The following is a 12,278-nucleotide window of genomic DNA, read 5'->3' as shown; positions in this document are numbered from 1 at the left end:
GAACCTCAACGATCTCTACACAGCTGGAACCTCTCACGACCGATTTCTTTTCACTCATATTCTATCCCTTTCACACAGGCTCCTCCGCCTGTTTTGTACTTTCTCCCTCAATATCTCTTAATTAAAAAGGGTGAGATATTTGATTTTTTTCTGGCTCCTTCTTGCGTAACCTTGGTCTCAGTCCAAGCTACTTTCTGCGAACCCAGACGCTCACTTCCCTTTGTGTGTGCAAACCTACACGTGTCTGTGCGGTTGGGCCTGCGGGTTCCAGCAGAGGGGCTGCGGGTAAGCACTGCAGGCGGGAGGCTGCAGGACACACCGGGTACCACGTTCTGTGCCGGAACGCCGGGGACGCGGTCAAGCTCGGCCCCACACGCCCCGCTTCTCCAAAATGCGGGGTGCGACCCTCAGCCTCTAGGACCGCGCGTCCCGCCGGGCCCGGGGCGTGGCCCCGAGGGGCCGCCCGCCAATCGGGCGCTCGGGCGCGGGGGCGTCGTCCGCGGGCGGGGCTCCGGCTGCCCGCCCCCCCGCGAAGCGATCCCGGGCTCCGGGCGTCTCCGAGCCTCACTTTCTGCTCCCGGTGGCCGCTGCCCTCGTGCTCGGGGCAGGGGACTTGGCGGGGGATGGCCTCGGTCGCCGTGGCGGCGGCCAGACGGAGCCTCGGGCGGGCGCCTCCGCTCCTCCTGCAGCGCGGCTACCAGACCGAAAGGGGCGTCTACGGCTACCGGCCGCGGAAGACCGAGAGCCGGGAGCCCCGGGGCGCCCGGGCGCACCCGCCAGGTCCGATGGGGCGGGCCCGGGGCCTGGGGGCTGGGGAGGCGGGGTCCTTCTTGCCGGGGCCTGCAGCGGGGTGCTGGCGTGGGGGGGCGGGGGGCTTCAGGGGGTCTGCAGGCTGTGCGCAGGCCGGGGAGGAGCAAGGAAAAGGGGGGGGGGCGGGGGGGCAGAGAGAGGAGGCGTGGGTGTTGTCGGTGTGGGGGTCAACCCTGTGCAGCCTCTGGAGTTGGGGAACTTTGAGGTCAGGGTCTCGACGTCGGTTCCACGCTCGGGCGATCGTCCCACCTTCCGAGTTCCGACGGGTCCTGGGCGCTCTCGCCTTTGCCGTTCCCTGCGTGCAAACTCGTGGGAACTGAGCTCTTTGCGGAGGCGGGGCCGCGGGAAAAGGAAAGTTCCAAGATCTCCCAGCTCCTGGAGTTTACACAAGGATACATTTCAGGGCCACGACCACAGCACGGTTATTTATTACCTGTGTATGTCCTCTAGCTAGCCTCGAACTTCAATTTCAGCGTGTAAAACTCTTTGCCGAATTTTAGAACCATGTTACTGGAGTTTTAGTGGATTAGAGGACAAACCTCTCTCTTGTGTTGCATGCTCGTGTGCAAGAGATTAATTTTGAATATTTGATTTATGCTCCAAAGTTATTGTATGTTTATTCATCCTCACAGAGTAGAAGACGAATACAGATCAGTTATCAGAGTAAAGTCATTTGGTATCGTTGATCCAGGCATTAGATTAACGGTGAAGATCCCCTGCATCATCTAAGCGCCTGACCTTTGAATCTTACATCACACACTGGTATCTCACTATTTTGCTCTTGACCTCAGGGGACATTTGGAATAAAGCTGACTTCTCTCTCTCGAATGCAATGGGGTTTCTTTAGGGAAGGCATCTGGGAACTACATCGTTAATCCATTGAGGGTAAGACTATAGGTGTCTTATTTCACTTTGCAAAATGAGTGTCAAAAATGTAGATGTCATTTCTCAAACATAAGGGTGTGTTCAAATCACTTTGATATTTAAAGTGCCAGTTTCCAGGCCTCCTTTCCTCCCTCTACCCCTGGGTTCCAATGCAGTGGTCTGAGATGAGATTCAGGAATATGTATTTTCATCAGGCACCCCAGGTAATTCTCTAACAGGAAATCCATGGCCATCTGTGGCCAAATATTGTTACAGTCAGTAAGAGATGTATGTGTGAAATGTGTTTGACAGTCTCTTCTTCATGTAAGATCATATTAGTATGTGCTCAGTGCACAGTTATTACGATCTCATTTGAGGTGTTTCCTCACAATTGGTCTCTATTTGATTCCTCGAATTATTTTATAATAACTCTTCTTTGTAGATCATTATCTCCTACTAGGCTGTGTGGGAGAAGGGGGAAGGAGAGTTGTGTATATTACGTCCAATAATATCTCATTGGCCAGAACTTGGTCACCTGTCTATATACATGCAAGGAGATTGGAAAACGCGGTCTTTATTCAGGGTGGCCATGTGCCAGCTAAAAATTATCTTGAGAAAGAAGAGGAAAATGGATATCAGAAAATAACTAGTAATCACCATATTTGATCCCTTTGGCCACTCAAGTATCCTAAACTTTTCTTTCCAAATGTAAAACGTGTTCATCTCTTTCCATTCAACTCCTGGATCCAGCTCAAAGCCTGTTATTTCTGGAGAACATGTGGTCCCCTTCATCTGGTCTGGCTGTGACTCCTCAGTGAACGGCCACCCACCCCATATATACACCTATGATACATAAAGGAAACTTCCATCTGTAGAAGGAAAGAATGAGGGGTCTAAGGCAGCCACTGGTTCAAAGCAGTTACCAATCCTATTGGGGAGGAATGATAAAAGCCCCTTGTTGTGGCTACGTAGTAAGTTCACAAGTTTATCTGGCCCTTCAGCACTGCCCTCTGCCCATTCCCCTGGATTTCCCTTACGGATTCTTCTTTATCCAGTATCTTCTGTGGCCATCTTTGACATGGACATGTCCTTTCACAGTCTACTTTGATAAGGTTAGGAGCTTGAGGGTTACTTTAGGGGGTCATCAGTTACAGGTTTTATTTTTTTTCTGGCCAGAGTTGGGATTTCTTAGGCAGTATAGTTTTCTTATAAAATTCATAGGTCTGCAGTCTTTTTACTTCTGGTCATTCTATGAGCAAATTGCTTAAAGATCTCTTCTAGCCCTGGCTAAAAAAGGTTGCAGTTTGATTCCTGGTCAGGGCACATACTTAGGTTGTGGGTTGAATCCCCGGTCAGGGCACCTATGGGAGGCAACTGATCACTGTTTTGCTTTCACATCGATGTTTGTTTTTTCTCTCTCTCCCTTCGCTCTCTAAAAATCAGTTTAAAAACACCATATCCTCAGGTGAGGATTAAGAAAAAAGATCTCATCTAGACCTAACATTTATTTAGTGATTGATTTTAGAGAGAGAGAGAAGAAGGGAAGGGAGCGGGGGTGGGGGGGGGGGGAGAGAAAAACACTGGTTTGTTGTTCTGCTTATTTATGCATTCATTGGTTGTATGTGCCCTGACTGGAGATCTAACCCGAAACCTTGGTGTAGGGGAACCATGCTCTAACCAATTGAGGTACCTGACGAGGGCCTCTAGACCCAATATTTAAGCCACAAAACTTCAGTCTGTTATTTATTGCTTCTGTGTTCTACACGTTCCGCTCCCTAAATTTAATGTTCCTTACCCGACATCAACCAAAATAATAGGCTTGAGTGGGAAGGCAACACTCTTTATTGGATCTTGAGGTCTCAGCTGGCTCCCCTTGTCTAACAGAGAATGCTTACTAGAATGTACTTGAAGAAGGGTTTTGTCTGTTCTATCTCCTATTAGCCAGCCTTTTCAAAACCATGTTTTCTAAATACTTCTAATTTTCCAAACTCGCCAGGGTCTACCTTCTAGGTATCTCCATGCAGAGTGAATTTCCTGCCATCTCTTGTTGCTGGTTAGCTAGCTCCAACTTGACCTCATCTTTCTGCCAGGGCTTTCCTGAAAGTGACAAGAAACAGTGAGCACTCACTACTAAGCTACAGCATCTGTGGGCATGTAGTCTGCCTTTCAGGGTATTGCAGGTGACAGTTTTACCAAGTCAGATAGCAAAACGATGTTCATCAGCTTTCTATTCTGAACTGTATGGGTCACGGCACCCACTACCTGGCTGCTAAGCCAGTCATGCATTTTAGCTTCTACTATGGCAGCAAACCACCTCGGGGACTGAGTTCTATAGCAGATAGGATGATTTCAGGGTTGTGCCAGAGGTCTGGAATTAATAATGACAAGTAAAATAAGTAAAAATCTAAGCTGGTATGACAGCTTTGCTCTGCAGTTTCATAGGGGGTCAAGCTCCTTCTTTATTGTTCCTTCATCATCCTGTGGGTATTGCTTTCAACTCTGGTCTGAGATAGCTCACCACTGTGTCCATATATTGGTCAGTAGAAAGAAGGAAAGGGTGAAGGAAAGAGAACCAGGCAAGACCCAAAAGTAGTATATATCACTTCTATTACCTTCTTATTGGTCAGAACTTAGTCACATGGCCACACTGGCTGCATTGAAGACTAGGAATGTGTATCTCTATTTTGGATGGTCATATACTCAACTATCTATTACCATGAAAGAGAAGGGAAAATGGATATTGAGAGTTATAGGAATCTCTGTTGCAGATGTATTGTAAAATTCTGGGGTAAGTACTCCACCTTCAACTTTTTCACCTCATACTTCATATCAAATTTTGAGCACTATGTATCTCAAAGCCTTGCTTTAAAAAAAAATTTTTTTTTTCTTGCTTTCTTTATATGTTCACTAACTAGGATCCTAGTCTAGACCTTTCTGGTCTTCTACAATAAAAAATAAATTTAATTCAAGGATTCTTAACCTGAGTTCATGAACCCCTATGAAAAGGTTTCAGAGGGTCTGTGAACTTTGCACAACTCTGGGAGTCTATCTCTTCTAGGCAAATGGCTCATAGCTTTTAAAATATATTTTTTATTGATTTCAGAGATGAAGGGAGAGAATGAGAGATAGAAACATCAATGGTGAGAGAGAATCATTGATTGGCTGCCCCCACCGCACGCCCCACACTGGGGATCGAGCCCACAACCCAGGCATGTGCCCTGACCAGGAATTGAACCCTGACCTCCTGGTTCATATGTCGACGCTCCACCACTGAGCCATGCCAGCCAGGCAAGGGCTCATAGCTTTTATTAAATTCTCAAAGAGATGCATAACTTCAAAAAGGTTAAACTGCTAGCCCCTCTGGTATTAAAATTTGTAGCCTAGTCCCTTCCAGTCTTTCTATTGATTTCATTGAGTCATTTTCTTACTCAGGTCTCCAAAGTCTCTACTTTGCCTCTCAGAATAAAATCCAAATTCTTCAGCTTGATATTCAATGCCCTTCATGTGTCTTGACTCATCCTACCTTTTTTTTTTTTTTTACCTCCCTCCAACATAAATACCCCTACATTTCAATCTTTACCCCAAATTCTTCTTCCTCGTTCTGTGCCTTTTCACTTATTACCCATTCTCCATGGTCCAGCTCCATTCCCAGTTCCTCCACAATATCTTTCCAGACAACACCAGGCTATCCTGATCTGAACTCGCTCAATTCTCAGTATGGAGCCCTTTGGACTCTATTGAACTTTTTCTGATTGTGTATGGTTCTGTCTAGTAAAGACCTAGTCTTATATTTTTTCTCAGCTCTACACTTAACTGAATACTTATTAAATGATTCATTCTTATTAATACATGGAAATAGGGTTCTGTATTTGTAACTTATTTGTGACATTTAGTACATTTGAATTTTGCATGTACAACCATAACCTCAAGTGTCAAGAAAGGAAGCACTTTATATATTGGATAATCAACTATATTACTATTACTATATTAGTAATAGTGTGTACTATTAATAAGTTATTTAAAATGTTATAACTTCTTTTTTTTGCTGATGAAGTCAATTAAGACTTGTTGAGTTTTGCTTTAAATTCTGTGTAAGTGTGTGCTTATAGTCAGTTCCATTAATTAGAACAGGAGGCTTATGAGGCCAAGGACATGGTTTGTTGGGCTCTAGTCTTTTTCATGTCACCTGCCATTTGTCCTAAGCGTTGGCATGTTGGTTGAGAGGAATGACCGACTTGGTGTGATGGATCATGTACATAACTTTCAGTGCTGGCAAAGTAAATTAAAGGACAAACCCCACTGAAAATGACTCAGCATCCTCCGACATTAAAGGAGATATAAGAAGAGGGAGGAGGGATAGTCAGACTTATGGTATCTCCCTTCTCCCTTTGCCCTTCGTCAACTGTCTTTCTTCATATGTTTATCTTGGCTGAAAAGCATTGCCTTCATAGGATGGCTACACCGTTCACTAAGATTTCCATTGTATTAGGCTTAACAGAGATACTGAATTTGCTTCTTGTAATCTTTTGGATGGCCGAGGTTTCACTAGTTAAAATTTGACCTGTGATGAGTGTTTTTTGTGGCTGACTTTTAGTAACAACATGTACTTTAACCTCTGTCAACCTCAATTTCTAAGTACACTTGAGTTTATTTATCGACAATCCCAATTTAAAATGGAGATGGATTTAGGAGTGGTGATTTACAGATATAAATTTCGCTATGGCAGAATTTAGTGAGCATCAGGAGATGGGAGCCATAGGATTCCAGTGTTTAGTGCAGTGATGGGCAACCTTTTGAGCTTGGTGTGTCAAACTTCGCCAAAAAACTGAGCATAACTCGGGTAGTGTGTCACTTTGAGGAAAAAACATTATTTCGCGATATGTATAGTTTAAATAACATAAATGTATAATTGTTATATATAATTGTATTTAATAAACCAAAAACTAAATATTTAACTTACCTGCTTAGTGACTTCTTTGTTTATCCGTCAGTCGGTTTCTTTTGTTGGTCTTGATATTATTTAGCTTGTGTGGGGTGCCATGAAAGGGGAGGGGGAATTCTTTAACTAACCTGCCTATAAGTGACTTTTTTGTTGCTGAATTTCATTGGCTAAATCTTCAATTGAAGGTTGGTATTTTGTACACTTCAGGCCCAAGCAAGCGCTACTAACTTCATCTGTCAATCTGTTTCTTTTGTTGGTTTTGATATTATTTAACGCTGAGAATAAGGCCTCACAAAAGTATGTAGAGGGAAAAATTGTGAGTAAAGCCATTGCTATATTTTTCAGGGTGCTAAAAGTGTCTGGTAGTCGGTTCCAGGCACTCCAAATTTCCTGTTCGTAGTGGCACTCCTCTTGATTCTCCAAGCGGCACCTTTCCAGATTCTCAAGCTTTGACCTCAAGTCAACAAACACCTGAGCCCAGATACTGTCTTGAAATTCTGCAAGTTGCATCTCCAAATCATCAATTTGCATCCATTGGAAACCATTTAATTCCAAACTACTGTAGACTACTACATCAGGATACTTAATTATTTTCATGGTCTGTTCTAGACTTCTAAATTGACTAAATCTATCACTAAACTGGTCAAGTAATGAGTCTAAAACATGCTGGTACTTCATATGCAAGAGTTCCATTTCATTTTGTACAGCTGCATTGGCCTTCTCAAAATACTTTGTTACTTGAGGAAAATACTTATAAGTTTTAGTTCCTACATCTCGCTTGAAAATTTTAACTTTACTTTCAAAAGCTTTTATGTATCCAAACATAACGTCAATACTTTTGCCAAAACCTTGTAACTTTAAGTTCAATTCATTAATATGAACAGAGAGATCTGTAAAAAACATCAGGGTGTTGACCCACTTATCATCATTAAGCTGAGGAAAGTTTCCCAGATCCTTATCGTCAAGAAATACCTTAATTTCTTCAAAGCACTCCACAAAGCGCTCAAGAACTTTGCCTCGGCTCAGCCAACTTATATTATTGTACATCAGCAGTCCACTGTAGGTAGAATCAACTTCCAGTAAAAGTGCCGAAAATTCTCGCTTGTGAAGGGTGCGAGCAGCTATTAAATTAACTATTTTTGTAACAACTGACATTAAGTCGGTGAATCCTGCCTTGGCACTTAAAGCCTCCTGATGGATAATACAATGAAAAGGCACAATCGGGTGTCCAATAGCTTCTGTAAATAATTTGACAAATCCGACTTTTTCCCCCCACCATATTTGGTGCCCCATCTGTCGTCACTGACACAACTTTAGAGATATCAATGCTTAGGTCACGAAATGTTTGTATAACAACCTTACATATTTCGCTTCCTGATTTACTTGTTGACACTGATACTAACTTTATCAACTCTTCTCTCATTGTGAGACCATCAGAATATCGACCAATAATGGCCAACTGAGCATGTGATGTGACATCAGTAGTTTCATCAAGAGAGATCGAAAAATATTTACACTTCCTTATGTCTCTCTTTAATTGATGTTGTACGTTTGTGTTCAGTCTCATTATGCGATCTTTTATGATATTTCTACTGAGTGGTAACTCAGATATTCTCTTAATAATTGCATCTTTATTCTGCATATTGTGAAATAGAACTGGTGCACATCTTAGGAGAGTTTCTTTAATAAATTCTCCCTCACTGAGCTATAGAGGGAGCAATGCTCAAACTTGCAGATGTTAAATTTGTAGAGCCTTTCACAAATTTAAGGATGGAATTAGATTGGCTCTTATAAAGGTGTAGCTGCCTGGAAATGTATTCCTTCCTTTCATCCTCACTTTTTTCCAAGAGCTGAGAATGATTAGTTTCAAAATGTCTATTTATATTCCACGTTCTGCTTACTACCGTTTCAGTACATAGAACGCAAAATGATCTGCCATTTTTTTCTATAAAGCCATACATCTCGGTCCATGTCTCTTGAAAGGGTCGGCCACTGCTACTACCACTTCCTTTACTTAACCTTAGTTTTTTATTTTTTGGGTTCTCCATCAGGAGGGCAGTGACAGAAGATAGAATTATAGATAGCTTGTTAGGCCTGCAGGCAATTAGGGGTTAACTAGCCTAACTAACCACTAACTAAAATGGTGCATATAACTGTCTTTTAGGAAAGGGCGGGGTTAATAAGCAGAAATAGGGGTTAATAAGGATGCACAACAGTAATAGTGGTGAAATGGAGTCTGCACTATGGAGCAAGATGGTGTTCCTTATGTGAATTGAAATGGCTGCCGCTATTTCTAATGGCGGGAAACGGCACCCATAGCATGCCACAAACCCTTGCCTCTCCCAGCCTCCCCCTCACTTATCTCAGTAATGATGGATTAGAAATCCATGACACCCCAGAACAGTAGATAATGGTTGCTGTGGTTAACTGTTATTTGGTTACTGGTAATGGCTACGTGTGTCAGTGCTGACACACGTGTCATAGGTTCGCCATCACTGGTTTAGTGGTTACTGACCTTGGCACTGAGCTTTAGTAGTTGAAGTGAGATGTTGTAGGTATGTTACATATTAGAAATAACAGGAGCCTTTACTGGGGTTATGGGGAAAATGGTTGAATAAAATTTTACTGCATTAGAGATTTTAAAAAATTTAAATAATTCTGGAGCACAAATGCAGACCAAAAAGGCTAATGACATTAGCTCTTGTACTAAAAAATAAAGTCTTAATGACTTTTAGTTTTCTCATCCTTTTGCTATAAGCTCTGGACTTCCCGCTTCAATTAAAAAATTCAATTATAGTTGATATAGACTATTATTATATTAGTTTCAAGTGTACAACATAGACTTTTTGTTATAATGTAACTACAGGCCTGGTGCACGAAATTTGTGCACTCAGGAGGGGGGTCCCTCAGCCCGGCCTGCGCCCTCTCACAGTCTGGGAGCTCTTGGGGGAGTCAGGCATCCTTAGCGCTGCTGCGGAGGTGGGAGAGGCTCCCGCCACCGCTGCTGCGCTCGTCAGCTGTGAGCCTGGCTTCTGGCTGAGCGGCACTCCCCCTGTGGGAGTGCACTGACCACTAGGGGGCAGCTCCTGTGTTGAGTGTCTGCCCCCTGGTGGCCAGTGTGCATCATAGTAACCAGTCATTCTGCTGTCAGGCCGAAATTGGCTCTCCAACATCCCCCGAGAGGTCCCGGATTGCAAGAGGGCACAGGCCAGGCTAAGGGACCCCACCGGTGCATGATTGGGGCCGGGGAGGGATGCAGGAGGTTGGCCAGCCAGGGAGGGACCGTGGGAGGGCTCCAGGGCATGTCTGGCCTGTCTTGGTCAGTCCCGATCGGCCGCACCCCAGCAGCAAGCTAACCTACCAGTTGGAGCGTCTGCCCCCTGGTGGTCAGTGCACATCATAGCGAGCGATTGAGCAGCCTTAGCATATTATTAGCATACTAGAGGCCCAGTGCACGAGATTCGTGTACTCAGGAGGGGGGATCCCTCAGCCTGGCCTGCACCCTCTCACAGTCTGGGAGCCCTTGGGGGATGTCTGACTGATGGCTTAGGCCCACAGGGAGCAGGCATAAGCCATAGCTGGACATCCTTAGTGCTGCCACGGAGGTGGGCTGCTGCACTCACCAGCCGTCAGCCCACTTGTGGCTGAGTGGAGCTCCCCCTGTAGGAGCACACTGACCACCAGGGGGCAGCTCCTGCATTGAGCATCTTCCCGCTGGTGGTCAGTGCGTGTCATAGCGACTGGTCGTTCAGCCGTTCAATTGATTTGCATATTACCCTTTTATTATATAGGATTATGCTTTGATGGGTTGAACGGCCAACCAGACAACCGGACACTTAGCATATTAGGCTTTTATTATATAGGATGGTTAAAACACTGGATTGAAGTCAAATTCCAGCTTTTCAATGACCTGTGTCACCTTTTGTAATTCACTTAACCTTTGCAGTTTACTCTTCTGCAAATAAGAACACCTATTTTCAAGTTGTTGCAAGGACTAGGTAAGATGATGTGTGTGAAAAATCCAGCACAGTGTGTACCAAAAATTAGTACTCAGTAAATGGTCACTGTCATTTATTACCAATCTGTGACCCTTAGGTATCTAACTTGGCGATGATTTAAGAAAGAATTAGGGAAACATGGAAAGGACCAGACCAAGGTTTCTATTTAAAGTCTGGGTTTTTTATTTTGTTTTTGAAAAAAAGAAATAGCTGGCAAAATTAATTTATTTTATAAAGATATGTTTGAGATGGGAAGGGAGGGCATGATATGAAATGAATTCAGTTGCACAGCCTAGGTCTATCTGAGTTTGTTGCACAGAATATAGTATTCTAGTACAAAGTCTTGGCTTTTAATGTGGTTATCTCTGAAGTTCCTAAGTTGAAGCTGGAGGCAACCATCTCATTTTTATAGGATTCTAAGGGACTCCACTTATGAATTTCTCTTTCTTGGAATCTTCAGTGTTTGTATAGCTATCTAACATTCTTACTTGCTTTAAGCATATGCTGCCTCGAATGGAAATATGCTGCGGATATGATCTAGATTTTTTTTGGGGGGGGGTGGGGGAGAGACTGTTTATGACCAGCTGATGAAAGGGAATTGTAGTGACTTTTAGTTTAAGCACTAAGTTTAGTTGAGTTTATCTGTCAGTGTGCTTCATGCTGATTAATATGAACAATATTCTTCCTGATAATAAAACACTATTCAGTGCCCCTACCATGTTTGCTTAGAGCAGAGAATAAAATAATTGATGTAGAAATCCCTATCATAATTTCTTTTTTCACTTCCTGTATTAGCTAAGATTCTCTTGGTCACAAGCAACAGAAACCAACTCTGGCTATTTTAAGCAAAGAGGAGACTCTATTTGAAAGATACAAGGATATCTCCTAGAACTGAAGGATATGTGGAGTAAACCAGAGGTAGCTCTGGGAATATTGGCAGAAGCTGTGTGTGGACTCATAGAGCACAGCTGTTAGGTACTCAGCTCCAGTGACACCCAATAATGTGTGTTGGTTGTCCTTCAGGCCATGCCACATTAGGAGTTAGTATATAGCTGCACTCCATGCTAAGATTTATTACAGTGAAGGAATAAGGATGCACAACTGGATCAGAATGGACAAAAGCACAGGAAGAGTCTGGAGGAACCGTTGTGCAGGCTTTCTTATGCTCTCTCCCCCACAGGGGGTAGCAGAATGCACACCTCTTCAAGTGACAAAAACCTGCAACATGTGTGGAATGTTTCTGCCCAGTTAAGCCAATTAGAGCCTTGGCACCCAAGGTTTTTATTGGGGATGTTCCTGTAAGCACCCTCTGTACATGCCACCATTCCACATTCCCACCAGAAAAGCAGGTATTCAGCATAAAGCACATTGTGTGCACCATGTAGGCATAGCGAACCACCCTTATTAGTTAGAGTCAGGTGAGGACATTCCTGAAATCCAAGTTCCCAGACACCAGCCAGAGGCTCACCTTGCAAGCAGGCTTTTCTAAGATAGCTGTCTCCAGGTAATTCTTTTTTTTTTTTTTTAATTGATGAGAGAGAGAGAGGGAGAGAGAGAGAGAGAGAGAGAGAGAGAGAGAGAGAGAGAGAGAGAGAGAGAGAGAGAGAGAGAAAGAGAGAGAGAGAGAGAGAGATTTATTGTTCCACTTTTTTATGCATTCATTG

General features: G+C 43.7%; 1 protein-coding gene across 1 annotated transcript in view; it reads left to right on the top strand.

Moving 5' to 3' along the window:
• The first annotated feature begins 623 nt into the window (after positions 1-623).
• The window catches only part of DHTKD1 (dehydrogenase E1 and transketolase domain containing 1), a 63,460-nt gene continuing 51,805 nt past the window's right edge, over positions 624-12,278 (top strand). Inside the window, exon 1 of the mRNA XM_054715619.1 lies at positions 624-780. Coding sequence (XP_054571594.1) covers positions 624-780 — 157 coding nt within the window. The remainder of the gene's footprint in view (positions 781-12,278) is intronic.

This window comes from Eptesicus fuscus, chromosome 5 (genome assembly GCF_027574615.1).
Source record: "Eptesicus fuscus isolate TK198812 chromosome 5, DD_ASM_mEF_20220401, whole genome shotgun sequence".
Lineage (NCBI taxonomy): Eukaryota > Metazoa > Chordata > Mammalia > Chiroptera > Vespertilionidae > Eptesicus > Eptesicus fuscus.
Note: the sequence above shows the minus strand (reverse complement) of the source record. Positions and strands in the feature narration are given on the sequence as shown.